At 32.3% G+C, this 19261-nt stretch overlaps 1 protein-coding gene across 2 annotated transcripts; it reads left to right on the top strand.

Moving 5' to 3' along the window:
- The first annotated feature begins 1192 nt into the window (after nt 1-1192).
- On the top strand, nt 1193-18502 carry LOC124354944 (UDP-glucosyltransferase 2-like). Of its 2 annotated transcripts, none has more exons than XM_046805762.1 (5): nt 1193-1234; nt 7702-8520; nt 8650-8869; nt 13921-14140; nt 17319-18502. In XM_046805762.1, exons 2-5 carry the CDS (start codon nt 7702-7704, stop codon nt 17614-17616), a joined length of 1557 nt encoding a protein of 518 aa, XP_046661718.1. In that variant the 5' UTR covers nt 1193-1234; the 3' UTR covers nt 17617-18502. The 2 variants fall into 2 exon arrangements, with proteins under 2 accessions (XP_046661718.1, XP_046661717.1); XM_046805761.1 differs by lacking the exon at nt 1193-1234 and adding an exon at nt 3933-4174.
- Nucleotides 18503-19261: the final 759 nt, after the last annotated feature.

Raw genomic sequence — 19261 nt, 5'->3', positions numbered from 1 at the left:
TAATTTTGAACATTAACAATGGTTTAAATTTCCTTTTAAGTGTTGAAATATTTAGTATTTATCAATCTCAATCTATCCTTATAATCTTTATAAGTAAGTTTAAAAGCAAAAGTACATACGATGTATTTAATCCTGGTATATAATGCCAGAACGAGTAGTAATTATTTAAATTATCAGTATAAAGTTTTCTCAAATTTTTTCTCATAATTTTAATATATGAAATTGAATCTTCTCAATTATAATATAAGGGGAAAATGGCGAATATTAGGTAACAATCATAGTTACTGGAGTGTCACAGTAACAGTTACAGGTGTTACTAGGAGGCCCATCACTAGTGGATCATCACGAGGCGTTTTCCCAGCCTAAATTCTTGACTACTTAGAAAAATTACGACTAACGTTCTACAAGTAGTCATAAAAACCTCATTAGAAAGAAAGGGTAGGTAGACTGGCACTGCGGCGGTGGTAGGAATCAGTCCACCAGAAATGAAAGAGGAATCAGCAATAAAGCCGAAAACGCCTGCCTGGCCTATTACTATTTTCTTATTATAACCTCACTCAGCTTCAATTCATCTTATATTGCAGCTCAGAATGTATTATACTAATTAGTTTTACCCTCAATCCATTTAAAATTAATATTATAACTCCCGTTAAGGATTTAAGTCTGAAAAATAAGTATTTAAAAATTGTTCAAATAATAATTTACGTAAGACATCTACAATGTCTAATTTTCAAAAGTCTGTTGGTTATAGATTATCATGGTGTCTGATCTAATTAATTGGATAATATATCTATTTCATGAGCTACTATTAATCTCCGGATATAATAGTTAGTAGTAACTCAAACTAATTTTTTATAAAGATATATAACCTTTAAAATTTGTACGAGTTCTCAATTTTTCCTTGTCCTAAATAATGGAGCAAATATAATTGTAGCTATCTGACTACCAAACATTATTTCTGGTTTTACATAAGGAGGAAAGTATGCTAATTGAGTTTATCTAGTAAATTTTGGTCCGTTTCGGAATATTAATTCACAAATAATTAGTTGTTTACATTATAAACATAATAGTCTTTTGTTTAGTGTCAGTATACGAGGAAAACTATTTACATGATAAGGTTGAACTTTCTTAATAGGTTCGTTAACATTATCATTTCAAGGGCAAAATTTAATTAATTTACTCGGTTGTACACATGGGTTTAGTATTTTTGTAAATCCGTTGTCGTTCATACAAGGTAAGCTTACAGAAACTCAAAATTAACAAAATTAAAAGTCCTAAAAAATATAGCAAAATATGTAAAATAAATTCCTTTCTTAAAAGAGAGGAATTTTTCGTATAATACTACTTTTACTTTATAGTCAAAGTGTATTGGTTTAATGCTTTTACGTTTTTATTAAGTCGTTGCAAATGCTTAATGCTGATTTATAAATATAGTAAGTAATAAATTACAAAAGCAGCAGAATCCAAACCCTCGTATTCCATTAATTTATTTAAAATACATCCAATGTATATTTAAAATTTACAGAAATACATTTTTCATATATTATTGAAAAAGATAAAAATTTTGGTATCGAAAAATAATTTTAGAAAAACATTGAATTAACTTTGATAACTTATTTTATATTGTAGGCTTGTCAAATGTGGTACAAACATAAATGATGTGATAACTTCCCTTATTACAACCTAAAATTGTTGGGAACCAGAATCAGCCCGTAATTGTTTAAATGAAACGAGGTAAAGTGGAAAACGAATAGAAAATCTCACAAGCAGGAGCGATGGGAGAGAAAGGGAATTTTCAAAGGATAGCCTGACGTAAGCTCTGGATGGACTTTTTATGACTTTTGGCGGTTTTTACTAAACTTTATCGTCGATCCTGATTCGATTTCGTAATTTACTTTTTTGCACATTTTTATATTCAGAGCTGTGAACTTATAGAGTATTTATGGTAGATTATTAATATAAAGTAATATTTTATATTTTAATATGTTAATTTCCAGCCATTTGTTGCAGAGCTAAGGTACAGTTTTGATTCCTGATCGGTACAAAAAGGCTGTAGCATTGTAATGTAAATTAAATTTGTTGTCATTTAGTAGTTCATCAGAGAGAAAGCTTAGTTTTTAATCTATACTGACACCTACATCGAAGTTTATACATATTTCAATTACACCACTCACGAAAATAATACTTGTACAAGGTACGCCAGACCATATGTCACTAAACAGGCTTCATTAATGTTACAGAAAAATTTTTCTATAAATTACATTATTCTTGAGATGTTCCACGGACAGACTAACAGACAGACAATCAGGCAGAAAAGAATTGTTACAGCCCGCCTGCAGATAGAAGAGAAATTTTGTCAGCCTACTGTGTAAGATGCGTGAATAACGCTCAGGCCTTGTATAGACATGCACTATTTTCGCCCATGCATTATGGAGAACTCGTTCTTGCTTATGTAGATATGAAGATTCCTTTTTAATTTAAAATTACAGGTGGAATATTGCTCGAGTTATCTTGCTGATTGTTAGGCTACGCAATCGTGCAGCCTAATCTCTTAGAGAGACATTACCACCCTTAATGAGAGTTTAACTTATATTTTTTCAATCTAATTTCCACTTTTTAGTTGCTTATTATGTATTGAAATCTTTTCTTTTAAATAGAATATGAATTTTAGTTCTATCACAATTGAAACTTATAAAACTGTTTTTACTATGCCGTAAATTTTGTTTTGGGTTCTGGACAATGGCACCTGGTGCAAATATAACCAATCTTTATTAAAATAAACACAGTATGACTATAAAAATAATTTCGACATCTCAAAAGAGATAACGACTTATATTAAGACTATTTTCGGGACTTGACAGGAAAACAACTTTTGGAAAAGTGTGTAAAGGGAAAAACACAAAATCCGAATGAGTGATGAATAATGTTATATAGTCTTTGATCACAAACAGGACCTATATGACACTAAGTATGGTGTTTTAAACTGCAGTTTGTACATTTAATGATGATTAAATAAGTATAGCAAAAATTATAGAACATTTTCAGCTAGTTACCGATATAGTTAACTATAACTCACCTATAATAGTTAACTAGTTAATAGTTATATAAGTGGTATTCCATAACTTAATTAAGGTTATGTGAAAACAGCTTATTCCTATTAGATTAGATATACAGATTAGTGTATATCTGTCTGCAGAGTATATTTTACTAAAAAAGAGTATGTTTAATTATGTCTTATAGCAATAACGACAACTTTTCTTTAGTTAATTCAATTGGTAAATATACTGGTACAAACAAACATAGTCTAGCATCTCGTCTGTCATATAATTCATCTTTACACCGCTAGTTTCGCTGTTAGTTATCTGCAAGCAGTCGATAAAATTTATTTAGTCTTCTTATGTCATCTCCTTGATAAAATAATAGCACTAACAGTAAATTGCCATATTAACAAATGATTACCATGTTTACATGTTTACGGTGTTATTAAACGTGCATTGAAACTATTTAAAGCTTAAAGCTACGTGTTTAGACACTGACCTGTCTATTTGAGATGTAAAAATGTTTGTATTTAAGTTAACAGCTTCTTTTGATCATTAAACACTGTCATAACATTATTTTTTTTGTTTGGTATTATGCTTTAAAAACAGTATGCCATCTTGAAAAGTAATGTGTTAATATAGTTAATTTTATCTCACGATTTAAGTTGTGAGAACAATAATCGTCCAAAAACACATACATACAGATATTTTCCATATTTACATTAAATGTTTTGTTTGCCTTGACCCGAAAAATGAATGTTCCGTCGTCAACATTAGATGTTAGAATCTTCCCAAAATTATACTTCTTTGTACTTCGTAGTTTACGTACTGCTTATTTAATTCCAGTAAAACTGGCAAGATAGCACAATTCCATTTTCATATTAGGCTATGGTTTAAAACAATGAGTTAATCAGGTCCCTTCCGTCTCGTTTTGTCTATTATTCTGAAGAAGACAGTTACACTCACCATATACAGTACAGTACGTTTAGACTCCGCCACCGCGTCGACAGCAACATGCATGTATTGACTAACTGATAACAAGCGCTGAGCACTACAGCGTGTCGGAGTACGATGCTAATTGGTGCACAAACAGGTGATCTACTAAACAACGTTTTCTGCTCTCGGTCACTTATAAAGTAAGTAGCAAACTTTATTTTGATTGTCTATTAAACCATATTTGGCCAACAATTCAAATCTCCAATTGTAATACACAAACCTTAACGTTTCTTAATTACGGTGGCTTGATTAAAATTTTGCCTTAAGTAAAAATATTTATCATCGTGGTTTGTTTAGGAGACACAAACGCGAGTTTTGTACAGGATCCAGCTATAGGGAAATGACAATTAAAAACTATGTTAGAAACTGTCTGTCCCTAATATTTAATATGCATATAAAAGCTTTTGAGTTTGTCAAATAAGTTTTAAGTGCATATTTTTTGAACATTACAATTAAGAAATATAAAATTGAAATTCTTTATTTGTGTAATACATGTACTTATATTTTTAAATCTTTCTGAAACGATTAAACGTGTAAAATTAATAAGGTACTAGCGTTAATGTAAGTTCTTATACCGTTAAAATAACGAAGCTCATAAAATACAGCAATAAATATAGAACTAAGAAGATGGAATAAACATAGTTTGAAATTTTTATCTGCTATTTATCTTACCTCATTTTTAAGTAGTATTTAATACAGGGGTATATTTCTCAAAACATTCGTCCACCCACTAAGCGTTTTACATGAAAAAGTTATTATTATCATTATATTCGATTGTCACATGTAATCCTAATGTGATCCCTACCCATTGTATAGTTGGACAGATCATGGTTCATCAGGGTCAATGATTTAAAACAAAAGTTTTATATATTTTGAATTGAGGCAAACCCTGTGATCTGTTTATCAATGAAATACCAAAGCCACAAATCAATATCTTTGATTTGTTATAATTAGTTTTCCTTCTCAAGCAAATAATCGTCAAATATTAAAAAATCTGATTAAAAAGTAACACAATGTGAAAGACTACATTAATTCCGTTGATGAAAATTACATTGTACATTATTATTCAAATCTTTATTGGTCCGCAGATCAAAAAACTGTCATAGTGAATGGAAGACAGCTAAATAGTCTAACAATACCATAAAACAATTAAATTAAGTTTGTAACAGCACGCGCACGATATAAAGTGTATAAATCTTACGCATTTATGATTATTCTTCCGATCTTTCCTAACAAACAATGGAATATTCCATTACCCCTACCGTTCAAGAATGGCTGGAATGACTGGTGCAGGGGAAGTGAAATCGAAATTTTCAAAATCACGTCATAAAGGTTTCTTGGAAATGTCTTTATAAACAATTTAATCTTCATTGCAACTAGTTTAATTTTGAAACCGTTTAAGATTAAAATAAGTGGAGGCTTGGTGGGTAGTTGTAAGAATTGGAATTGTAAAAAGTTGGAGAGAAAGAAACATTTTCAGGTCATCATTTGGATTTTTGTTGTTGAAAATAATGAGCCCTTTAATTTTCACTTAAGCAATTAATTGCACAAAATTTAGAGGATGGGAGTGATTGATTTTTAAAAAGCTAAATTTATAAAACAAATCTCGAAATACAGCAGAAGGATTTTGTTTAGACTATTGAAATAACGATTTTTTAGTTTTCAGGATTCATGATTATTCATCAAGGAAAGCTCCTATTGTAAGATCAAAATATTTTTAAATTACGGCATGGTATTGTAGGTGGCAATAAGAGAAAGGCGTCATTTTCATACGTTACAAGCACGTGAAATGAATTTATATTGTGGAATAGATTGATTAAGTAAACAAATAGAACAATTTAGCTTAACTTATATTGTCATCATCTTAACAACTTATATTACAAAGAGCGCATCAACAGTTTTATGGACTATGATGATCAAAACCTGATGTTGTCAGGAGCATTGGAACATGTACTACTTTATTTTTAACATAGCCTTAAACGCACAGCCTACACAATGGATTGATCCTGAAAACTATTGCGCGCTTATAAACCCTCCGGTGATGAGGGAATCTACAGGAAAATTAAAAGTACGCAAAATCACTTCTTAAAAATTAGATTTGCAGTAACCCATGAAACAAAATGTAAATTGATAGACCTTAGCCTATGGACTGTGTAAACACCCCTGAATTAACAAGGTGCATTTTAACTGTGGTACTCATGAAACATTTCAGAGATTGAGACACCTTGGCCTGTGGTCTGTGTACACATTCCTGGACTATCAAGGTGAATTTTAGCTACAGTAACACATGAAATAAAATATATATTCATAGACCTTATTTCATGGACTGTACACATCTCTGGACTATCAAGGTGCATTTTAACTGTGGTACTCATGAAACATTTCAGAGATTGAGACACCTTGGCCTGTGGTCTGTGTACACATTCCTGGACTATCAAGGTGAATTTTAGCTACAGTAACACATGAAATAAAATATATATTCATAGACCTTATTTCATGGACTGTACACATCTCTGGACTATCAAGGTGCATTTTAACTGTGGTACTCATGAAACATTTCAGAGATTGAGACACCTTGGCCTGTGGTCTGTGTACACATTCCTGGACTATCAAGGTGAATTTTAGCTACAGTAACACATGAAATAAAATATATATTCATAGACCTTATTTCATGGACTGTACACATCCCTGGACTATCAAGGTGCATTTTAGCTGCGACACCCATGAAAAAAACATACAAAAAACAATAAGTTAACAACAAATCTGAGCCTTTAGGCCATGTCGTATTTTAATTATCATTATTGCACAAAAACATAAATTTTAGAAAAATGTTTTAGTAGTTATGAAGGTATTATAAGTATATTTATGGCTCATTAAGAATTTTAAATTCATATAACTTATAACTTCACTTAAGCTTAATACTACATTTCTGTATAAGTACTTGTCGGATTTGATTCTATGACATTGCAATCGTAATATTACAACACTAGCGCAGTAATGAAATATGTCGCTATACTGGTACTAACATTCTTCCATATTGTATAGCCCTGAACTGCGGATTAACTAATAACAACAATTACGTACCTACTTCAAAGAGTTCAAACTGTAGTCATTCACTACTATAGTTTCGACTTTTAGTAAGTCATCTTCTGGTGCCGGTGTCAATAAATATTAAAAGCGAGGATTATCCATCTATAGACGTCATAGTTTAAAATTTACGAACACAGAACAAATACAACAAATAAATAAATAGTAAGAGAAACATAATATTTGATAGGCCTATCACACGCGAATATTAAACATAATAGAACGTTACTGTCGGCAGAAGACAGGACAACTCAAGTGGAATAACTCATATTTTAACTTTCTTTTCTAATAGTTTTAGACAAATAATGTGGAATTCTGAATAATGCTAGATATTCATGCAACTCCGATATCAGTAATAAAAGCCTTTTAATTATATTTATACCATGAACATCGTGCACAGAGTGAATATAACAAGCAATCTTTAGTTATGCAACGTTTTATTGATGATTTGAGAAATTGTTAAGTAGAGTTCATGCCGTACGAATTGTATCGTACAAGGTAAGTAATGATCATTCTTGAAATATACTACCAAACAATATTTTACGCCAGATGTAACATTAAAGGGAATCTTTTGTTTTAGATGCGTTTACTCCTAGCCCTCTCCGTCACGCTAACATCCATAACATTGTGTTGGGGAGCCCGCATATTGGCTCTGCTACCTGTTAACTCTCGTAGCCACTTTATAGTGATGGAGCCTCTACTTCTGGAGCTACGCAAGAGAGGGCATCACCTCACAGTTGTCTCCAGTTTCCCCCAGAAGGAGCCGTTGCAGAATCTTACAGATATCGACTTCTCCTCTCAACTTCCACCACCTACCAACCTCTTTAGCATCGGCATCATCCGAGAGAAGTTGAGAAGCATGTACAGTGCAGCGTCCTTCATAATAGAGTTTCACTTGAACGTTTGTAATGAAGTTCTAAGAAATAAAACCGTGCTAAACCATTTAAATAGAGAAAAATTTGACCTAGTTATAGGGGAAATTTTTGGCGCTGATTGCTTCAACTATTACGCTTACAAAATGAAAGTTCCTTTCATTAGTTGGGTATCCAGTACCATGTTACCTTGGGCTTCTGAGCGGATCGGGCTCCCAGATAACCCTTCTTATATACCTAACTATTTCGTTAACTACAGCCCAGAAATGACATTCTTCCAACGAATTTTCAACACGGCTTCTCTTTATTTCATAAATACACTCTATTACTATCACTCAGACCTCCCTGTCTGGAGATTGGCTGAAAATGTTTTTGGAGAGAAACTTCCACCCATAGAAGAAATTAATAGACAAACGTCATTAATTTTGTTAAATAGTCACTTTTCACTTTCACAAAGTCGGCCATTCACCCCTAACATTATCGAAGTTGGAGGAATTCACATAGGGGATGTCCAACCCTTACCGAAGGTAATACAGTCGTAGATAATAACGGTCTTTAAATTTTTGTAGCAGTAACGGATATTTAACGATTGTTACTATTTTACTACATTTGATTCAACAAACAAAAGAACTTTTCAAACGAGGTTTATGTTTTAGGATATAAAAGAATTTTTGGATAACGCTAACAATGGAGTGATTCTTATGAGTTTCGGGTCGCTAGTGAAAGTTTCCTCTCTGCCTCCACAATTGATCCGAATGTTTCTGGATGTGTTCGCATCTCTGCCACAAAGGGTTATCTTCAAGTATGAGGAAGATGGTCTAGAAGTTCCATCCAACGTTATGTACAAGCATTGGCTTCCTCAATCCGATATTATAGGTGAGTAATTATTTATTGTATTGGATTGCAAATATTGTTTCTTTGCATTTATAATAATGTTTTCTCATCGTATATTAGATTATTCTAATATATACATATGCTTTCATTTTATATCAAATTAAACAAATAAAATGAAAATAACATTCTATACTAAATTTCTCGCTCTGTGATTATTTTTAACTGGATTGGAATAATCCTAACCTAACTTCGTTCTGATTTGCTTGTAATATGATGTGATATGTAAAAAATAGCTTTGAAACTGGATCAAAACAAAAGGTTTTTAACTTAGCTTTTTACGTCCTAACGATTCTTGTGTGTTGGATAGTATAATAAATTATTCAGGAATTAATTTTTCTAAGTCTATCGTCTTAAAACTTTCATGACTTTATGTGCAACTCTGGCGTTGCAGAATCACCAGACTCTTAAGAGAGCTTACTAGAGAGCAGGCCACAAAAAGCTGGCCTTGGGTGAAACATGGGCTCCCTAAATTCATCCCAGCTATTTTTTTAGCCCGAATCAATACGATTTCAGAAAAGGTAAACCGACGGAAGACGCCCTTGTTAATGTAACGGATTTAATGTATAGTAGTTTAATTTCTAGTAGTAAATCGACCGGTTTATTTATTGATTTTAGGAAAGCTTTTGATTTGGTAAATCATGAAATCTTATTAACTAAAATGGAGGCCGCGGGTGTGAGGGGAGTGGCTCTCAGCTGGTTCCGTTGTTTTCTCACGGGCCGGGAGCAGCGAGTCCGAGTGGGCGAGTGTCTCAGTGAGCCACTACCCGTCACAGCCGGAGTCCCCCAAGGATCCGTAATCTCTGCTACACTGTTTTTAATTTTTATAAATGACATGTTAGGGATAAATTTAAAGAGAAACCCCAGTGCTTTTGCAGACGACGTGGCTCTTTTCTATTCAAATAAAAATATTGAAACTTTTTCTAATGACGTGACAGATGATTTGAGGTTACTTAGAAAATGGTGTTCAATAAATAAAATGTTTATTAATGTTAATAAGACAAAGTATGTCAATTTCGACTTTAAGGGATTTGAATTAGTAACATATTTAAAATATCAAGATACGGATTGTTTAATGGTAAATTGTTGTTGCAATAACATCACTATGGTGCCGACTTTCAAATATGTAGGAGTAACATCATACGAAAAACTAAATTGGAAGTAGCATATTAAAGAAATTTTGTCAAAACTAAAATTATCGATTAGGAAATTCTATTTTTTGAAAATTATTGCTCTACAGATCTATTAAGATCTTTATATTTTTCTTTAATTGATTCTAGAATGCAATACAGATTAGTTTATTGAGGAGGAACTCATAAGTATTTAATAGGAAAACTAAGAGATGTTCAATATCACTTTCTACGAAAAATACTAGGTAACATAGAGAGAGACCGTTATTTTCCTTTGGATGTAGATTTAAAAATACTGCCTATTCATCTTTACGTATTTAATGTTCTAAGTTTATTTTATTTACGGAGTGGTAATACCGGAACGACTGATATTTTATATGAAATTAGAAGTATGAAAAGAAGAAATTTCACAATTCATAAAGTTAATAAATCATTAAAACAATTTCTTTTATATATAATAGTGGACCATCTTTTTAATAGAATACCTCAACATACGAGAAAGAAACTAAGACTATAAAGCATTTTTGACTGTAAGTAAAATGTTTGTTGTTTGTTAATGACAATATTGCGTTTTTAAAATCAGATGTAGACCTAAATGCTTAACTACTATATTTGTATTCTTTTTAGTGTAAAATGAAATATGTTAATAACTTGTTTGTTTTTATTATAATTAGCTGTGCCTTCATATTTTGTACTCTGAGAAATACATAATTTTGTATACTGTAGTTTTCGTTATCAAGCTTATGTTTTGTATTAAGTCTTATCTAGTGGAATAGAGTCAGCTAAGTCTGACAGACGCCACAGAGTGCGGCTCAACCGGCAGCAACATGAACATTTAGACCTGGACTCAAGAAGTAACTTTTTTTATATTTGTGTTTAAACTGGCCACATTACTTGTAAAAGTGATCAGTCATTCCAGAGTTTTTTTAAGTTTTGTTAATCATGTGTATAACATTATTGGAATAAATCATTATTTCATTTTAACGATTGCTCTTGAGCTTTATTCACTGTCATGGAAAAATAGATATTAACTTGGAACTGTAGGATTTTCAATATAAAAGGAATTACAGGAATACGGGGTATGAAGACTGATCCATCTGTCCCATAGACAGCGAATATAGTAGACTCTGTGATATGTAAATGAAAGTTTTAAATTTGAACTTTGTGCCTTTGCATGGTTTAGGAGGGATGAGAATCTGTTGCAACATTATTAGAAATTAAGCTTTTAAACACAGATTGTGAGATTAATTTCTAGCGGGTGAAGGTTTTATATAAACTTAAAAGCATAGCAAAATACCGTATTCTGATTCAACTAAAAAAATCGATAAATTGGTACTTTAAAACCTTAGTGGGATGATACTCCAATAAAATATCTTCAATATACATTGCAGAGTTGTTTTTAGAAGGTAGATCGATCGTTCATGGTTAAAGTATTTTCTTAATAAATCAAATTGTGTCCGTTTGAGTTAATCGGTTGTGTCTTTAGAACTTGAACAACCTCGCAAACATTTTCTCGAATATTTACAGTATCAATCTTCAAATCTTGTAACATCCCGTCTCATATGTCTAAAATTAAGTTGAGAGTTCATCAGCTATTAAGACACTGATAAGGTGTACTCTCATGTGTACGAGCAAAGGATAAAACCCAACAAATAGAGCCAAAGACAGGATGGATTAACAACAGCTATAATTTAATCAGAGCAAGTATCTCGAGGTATTACAAAACTGCCACGTCTTGGATATAGTCCTGTCCAAAGCTTCAAAACCTTCCATATGGACCACAGTGTTTTCCTTACAGACAAGTAGTTTCCATTCTGGAAGGATGAGTTTGATTGCTTTGAAACGTTGCACATTTGAGTGTCAGTAATGTCCCAAAGTGTAAGTTTAGCAGTTTTTCTCCGATCCAAGAACGTGTGTGCTATTTCAGATAATGGGACCGCGATTGCTGACTTTTATGCGATCAATTCATTAATTAGATATTAATAGTAATTTTCTCCAAAATCAAATTATGGCAATTACTCGGTCTGTCAAGTTAAAATGTACTCTTATAATTAAGCCAACAAATCAACTTCTGGGAGCATTCTCCCCCATAAACCGTATGGATTTTTTGGATTATTGAGCTTAATTAATTTCCACATATCTCCCAAATTCAAAAGCCAGGTGAAACATAATTCAATATTTTTTAATCACTGTATATTATTTCAATATTTATTATTTTAAGTTTAATGTATAAAGCTTTATAGTTTTTGAGGAAACGTGTTAGTTAATGGTATTTGGTTAGTATAATATATTTATTGATGAGTATTAGTTATCATTTGACATAATTTATAATATGTTAACCTCCAAGCATTTACGAGTAAATAAGATGTTTACTAATTTATTCTATTTATTTCTATGAATTTTTATTTGCTTGACAATCAAAGATTAATTCAAGATACATATCGTACAGTTATACATTCTCTTGATCTTGTTGAAAATGTACATGTCCTAAACGTATAATGGAAGAATGATAATAGCTATAACAAAGAAAAAAATGAAACCCTCATAGATTACACAGTAGAAGGGGTTTATTCAAACTAGTCTCGACGTGTTTTATAGACAAGATGGTCCAAATAGGGATTTCTGAGTTCTAACCTTATAATTTTCAAAGATAACGTGAAACACTGTACATTATTTACAGATCAATAAAATCTTCTTTTTGTACAAAATGGTTGTATTATAGAAGATGTTTTACATTATTCAATTGTGTCTATTATTTGAGTCAAAAATTGTGTCATTAATTACCTGGTTTTTAAGTTTCAGTCTAGGAATCATATCAGTAATAATAACCTAATCAGAATCGTATGCCTCATCAGCAAAAAACGAACGTAAAAAGTTGCTTATGATTCTGAATGGTCTAGTGCTTTGTGACACACGCTGCACGGCTCGGCTCACTTAAACACGTACTGCCCGGGAACGTGCAGCAGACGGTATAGCGCCCGATCACGACTTCACGGTATAGACTATCACGTGACTTCAAGTGGCCTGTGGGGAGCAATCACCTGATTTGACGTCTAGGTCCATAGCGCAACCAAACTATGCTAAATAGTATATTGAATCTTATTGTAATGAAATATAATTGTAAATATTATACCGTAAATATGTCATCCCACAATCGTGAAGGAACCCAGTTTCTTGTACCTAACATGTACACATTCTAAATTTTGTCTATTAATTATCTTGTTTTGTTGATTTTTAGTATCTGTGTAATCTCTGTGCTCAATAGTGATAACGGGAAAGGTTAAAATAGAGTGTTGTTACTTTTAAGCTTAATCTGTACTATCAAGATTATAAATGTAAGCAAATTTTAAATTTCAATTTAATTGATTAAATATGTGAATGTGTTCTCATATTATAAGGTTTACATAAAGAATACGATTACTTGAAACAAACTCTTTCAAATAAAAACAATTTAATTAAATTGTATTTCTTATGGACATTTCCGCAACTTTAGTGGCCAGTGGGGGTGGAGCTCTGAAGTCGGAAAAAATCATTCAGTAGTGCCCCTCTAGGACACACGTGATAAACTTATGTACCAAATTTATTGTCTATCTTTTATGGTTTTTACTGGTCTTTGATAATGATTCAGTCAGTCAGAAATTGTCTTTTATATAAATAGGCAACTTTATAGTATTCTATATAATATATAACGTTTTCAGGACCAAAGGCGATTCGATACCCAAAAGAGCAAAATATAAATACTTATAACGACAGTAATAAATCTTATGGCGCGTGATCCAAAATGTCTAGTATTCGATTAAAGTCATTCATTAAAAAAAATTGTAACATCAGATATTTCCTCCAAGCATCGTCAACTGAACCATATAATGTGACAGTTTTATGAACAAAACTTCCCATTATTTTCAGCCCATCCTAATGTTCGAGTTCTGATATCACATGGAGGGCTGGCCAGCACTACAGAAGCCGTCCACCATGCTAAACCACTTATTGCCATACCCTTTTTTGCCGATCAATTTAAAAATGCATGGAACGTGATATATCGGGGTGGTGGCATTTTACTGGACTTCGACAGCATCTCTCAGAATGAATTCTCCCAGGCACTCAAGGCAGTGCTGAAGAATCCAGAGTGAGTAAAATAAAATTAGTATGTAATATAAATAAAAATTTACGTAAATGCTTGCATACTGAATGTTTGCATTCATTGACAAATATCATCGCCTAATTAAAAATATGTGTCTATAGCTTGATAACCATTGTCCGGTTAAGATGAAACAAACGTAAGATATGTTGTGTAACTGAGTTTGATTTGTTTACAGTAATTTATTTTTACTCTCAGTACATTTAGTAAATAAATTTTGAAATTGTCAGTTCATACAGTGGGGAATAAAACAAATATAGATTTAAAATACTTGTTTAAATTAAACGTGATGCAAAAGTAATGAAAAATCTCTTTATTCCAAGTAAATTCATTTCAATAATACACAGTATATATATAAATTATATATATATATATACACCACTACCATTGTGGTGTAATGGTAGCACATTCACCCGGCAAGTGAGAGATCCGGGTTCGACTCCCGGCGGAGCAAGTACTTTTTGCGATTCAATGTTTATTGAAATTAAATGAGGCAATTGCCATTTATACAATTTAATGTAAATAAAAGTCGTCTGACAGGTATTTGGTCTTCCGATCATATGTTAGTTTGCTTATTTAAACGCATATGTGACAGATACGGCCAAATACGAAATAATTGAATCGGAAAAAGTAAGCGCTCTGTGGTGTAATGGTAGCACATTCACCCGGCAAGTGAGAGATCCGGGTTCGACTCCCGGCGGAGCAAGTACTTTTTGCGATTCAATGTTTATTGAAATTAAATGAGGCAATTGCCATTTATACAATTTAATGTAAATAAAAGTCGTTTGACAGGTATTTGGTCTTCCGATCATATGTTAGTTTGCTTATTTAAACGCATATGTGACAGATACGGCCAAATACGAAATAATTGAATCGGAAAAAGTAAGCGCTCTGTGGTGTAATGGTAGCACATTCACCCGGCAAGTGAGAGATCCGGGTTCGACTCCCGGCGGAGCAAGTACTTTTTGCGATTCAATGTTTATTGAAATTAAATGAGGCAATTGCCATTTATACAATTTAATGTAAATAAAAGTCGTTTGACAGGTATTTGGTCTTCCGATCATATGTTAGTTTGCTTATTTAAACGCATATGTGACAGATACGGCCAAATACGAAATAATTGAATCGGAAAAAGTAAGCGCTCTGTGGTGTAATGGTAGCACATTCACCCGGCAAGTGAGAGATCCGGGTTCGACTCCCGGCGGAGCAAGTACTTTTTGCGATTCAATGTTTATTGAAATTAAATGAGGCAATTGCCATTTATACAATTTAATGTAAATAAAAGTCGTTTGACAGGTATTTGGTCTTCCGATCATATGTTAGTTTGCTTATTTAAACGCATATGTGACAGATACGGCCAAATACGAAATAATTGAATCGGAAAAAGTAAGCGCTCTGTGGTGTAATGGCAGCACATTCACCCGGCAAGTGAGAGATCCGGGTTCGACTCCCGGCGGAGCAAGTACTTTTTGCGATTCAATGTTTATTGAAATTATATATATATATATATATATATATATATAATATATAATTGTATATTGCTATTGCCATTTATACAATTTAATGTAAATAAAAGTCAATGTTTATTGAAATTAGATAAGGCTATTGCCATTATTTTATACAATTTAATGTAAATAAAAGTCGTTTGACAGGTAGTTGGTCTTCCGATCATATGTTAGTTTGCTTATTTAAACGCATATGAGACAGATACGGCCAAATACAAAATAATTGAATCGGAAAAAGTAAGCGCTCTGTGGTGTAATGGTAACAAATTCACCCGGCAAGTGAGAGATCCGGGTTCGACTCCCGGCGGAGCAAGTACTTTTTGTGATTCAATGATTATTGAAATTAAATAAGGCTATTGCCATTTATAAAATTTAATGTATATATGTATATGTGTGTGTATATATATATATATATATATATATATATATGTATATATAATGGATGTATATGATAGTATTTAAATACTCATTGTAAATCCTATAGAATAGTTATGCAGAAAAGATACACAGACTTTGTGTAAAAAAAAAACACATTAATAACTTTTGGAAGTAATAAAAGTAACTATATTAAATGGATGATTGTCTTGTTCATAGAATGAAAATCACTCTGGGTTTTTATATATAAACGGTTAATTAACAAACCAATACAATACACACCATTGTTACGATTTATGTATGCCCCAACCTAGTTTTTGATAAAGACAACACTAGCCAATAAAAAGGAATTTTAGGGTCTAAACTGTAAGTAAATTGAACATATAATACAATTCAAAAAGCATTTTATAAATTGTTACATATAATAATATTATATAATAATTGTAATATATACGTTACATGCGATATGCATTTCCTCTTTACAATAACTTTATTTACTATATGAAATATCAAAATCTCTACGGTTAAACCAATTGCAACTACAGGCATCTTGTTGATATTTGGTGTACATTTAAAGCGATTCCGAATGCCTGACAATTGGATTAATTTAAATTCTAATACATATCAGCTCCTTGATATTCAAGGAGGGTAACGATAACAAGATGGGGTGGCAATGGGAAAAAATGTGCACAAAATCTTTTTTTTCAGGAAGACCTCTTATCTGTTTTTGAAGTTTAAACATCATGTACTGACGGCAACATTAAATTTAATGTAAATTTTTAACTCGTGGTCTTGAGACATGTTTAAAACTCAACATTCAGTATTTAAATACTTGGACTGATAAATGGTTTTCTATAAGAAACAGGGCTATTTCAGTGAATCCTAGTGGAAATTACCATTGTCCAGATATGCAATTTAGTAAGTGAATGAACTCTTTGTATCAACAGGTGAAGTTAGGAATACATAATTCTTTCTCTTAAACATAATCTAGTAGCATAGCTAATAATAAAAAAAATAAATAGCTTGTTTTTGATAAATGGCGTTGTCTTTTAGAGATGTTAGTAGGACTGACGATTGTTCAAGTAATAAAAAGTTAATTGCCTTGCAGTTGCACATATCGTATTTGGACTGTTTGTCGTAAATGTTCACTGTCAAGACATCTATATAAGCTTTTCACTTTCCACTCTTGCGTATAAAGTATTTTTGTATTATGTATCGTAACAATTGTAAAAATGACACTTATCTTAAAAATGTGGGTTCAATTAAATCTGAAAACTGCATTTCAGTTACACACAGAACATGAGACGATTATCGCAACAGTTCCGGGACCGGCCGATGACGCCGCTGCAAACAGCAGTGTATTGGACAGAGTACGTCATCAGACATCAGGGGGCGCCACACTTACGACCGGCCTCTGTCAATCTGCCGCTCTACCAGTACTTACTGCTTGACGTAATCGCAGTACTTGCTACTTCCTTAGTAGCAGCCTTATTCATTTTTTATCACGTCATAAAATATACCTTTAAATGTGCGAAAATAGCTTTATACACACCGAGAATAACAACAAAAAGTAAAAACGAATAGTTTCGGAAATTTACGGTTCCTTTATAAGAAAAATATTGGAGTTCATGAATGTCAGTCAATAGGGTAGAAAATGAGTAGATTGAGCTGGTATCCAATAAATAACGTAATACTCTTTATAAATGAAATTCCTAAATATTATTTGCAAGCCATTTTAATTATAACTTTTGTTATTGTGTATAAAAAGGAATAATATATTTTCCATTCTGAAACATAATTTGATGATAAATTATGTCACACCAATCAATCCATCATGGTCAAAAAATTAGTTTCTTTTAAATGAGAAAATATTTATACAACGTTAACATTCATCGCAGAGTTACTGGTGCGTGAGACTCATAACCAAAAAAATATACCGGTCCAGATATTGTTTCCTCTTGAACTCCTCCTTTATACTCTGCAACTTTGATGTCACATAAACTTATCTTTTCTTGAAATTAAGCACTTCCAAAAGACAAGTTTTAAGAAAAAAGTGTCCGATCATATTCTGGACCAGCCTCTTATCCTTAATTCTTCTTATCATTTTATCTTCTTACAGGCGTCATCTTGAAGAGTTTATTTTGAAAATAATCATGCTTTTTAAAATACGGATCAGGTACAAATGTACCTCATATATTCACGTCTCTCCTAATAGTGTAATTTTAAAATCAAATAATTTATATACGTAATATGAAGTATTTGAATGTTATTCTGTATGGAACTGATGTATGAATGAAAAAAGAGAGAACTCTTTAGTTCTTGTAGTAATACTCGTATATTGCAGAGTATCAAATGCCTAAATTGTCTTGTACTAGTTTCGCAGAATCAAGTGTATCATCTAGCAACTACATCTTACGTTTGGTATGAAGTGAAAACTTTGTCTTTTTAAATAAAAATATTTGAATATGAACCTTGTTTCTTGTAATACCAATATCGTTTCTTTTATGCTGTCAATACCGAACTTACCAATTCTCCTCCAATGTGCAATGGGCTTCGGAACGGGTGAAAGTTCCGTTACCTCGTAAACCCATTACCTCAGACAAAATCAGTGGGATGGGCCTTGAATAATTTTTCTTCTGCACTGCCGACATCTTGTGATGTGACGTTCTTGCTTCAGCGCACCCGCCCACATCTCTCACAAGAGGACGGAGTACGTATTAGACATACAGAGCCATCGCCTGCTCACTCAAAGCCGCGTTTGTGTTTCATCATAATGGTGGTGTTTAAAACATCATGATTGGTTTGGTTCTTTGGACTTTATGTATTATCAGCAGACTATTTCAAACTTTAGGAAACATGCGTTTATTTATTTGTTTCCATCGGTACTCCACTATTTCACCAACAATTAGCATTCGCATGTTACAGATATTTCTGAAGAAGAAAATAACAAAAAATTGACAGTATTTTAAGTATGAAAAAAAAACTAAAATAAAACTATAGAACGAAATAGTGATTTAACATATGCAATACCAATCAGCTTATATGTATCAGAAAGTAGAGATAACAATAGAACATGACGTCAATCACAGCAACACATATAAAAAGCAATAAAAGCAATAAATATTAACGAACAGAGGAAGCATAACAAGGAAACATGATAAGACTAGCAATAACAAGACGGTGGGCACTAACAATAATTTAAATGTCAGGAGACTCGTAAATTAAGGGA

This window comes from Homalodisca vitripennis, chromosome 2, assembly GCF_021130785.1.
Source record: "Homalodisca vitripennis isolate AUS2020 chromosome 2, UT_GWSS_2.1, whole genome shotgun sequence".
Taxonomy (NCBI): Eukaryota; Metazoa; Arthropoda; class Insecta; order Hemiptera; family Cicadellidae; genus Homalodisca; species Homalodisca vitripennis.
This window is presented reverse-complemented; position numbering and strand designations above follow the sequence as displayed.

Bases quoted from the DNA above. Each gene is read 5' to 3' on its own strand.
- LOC124354944 (XM_046805762.1), top strand. From the start codon at position 7,702: ATGCGTTTACTCCTAGCCCTCTCCGTCACGCTAACATCCATAACATTG. The intron at 8,521-8,649 runs GTAATACAGTCG...TTTATGTTTTAG, and splicing joins ATGTCCAACCCTTACCGAAG to GATATAAAAGAATTTTTGGA. The intron at 14,141-17,318 runs GTGAGTAAAATA...ACTGCATTTCAG, and splicing joins GCAGTGCTGAAGAATCCAGA to TTACACACAGAACATGAGAC.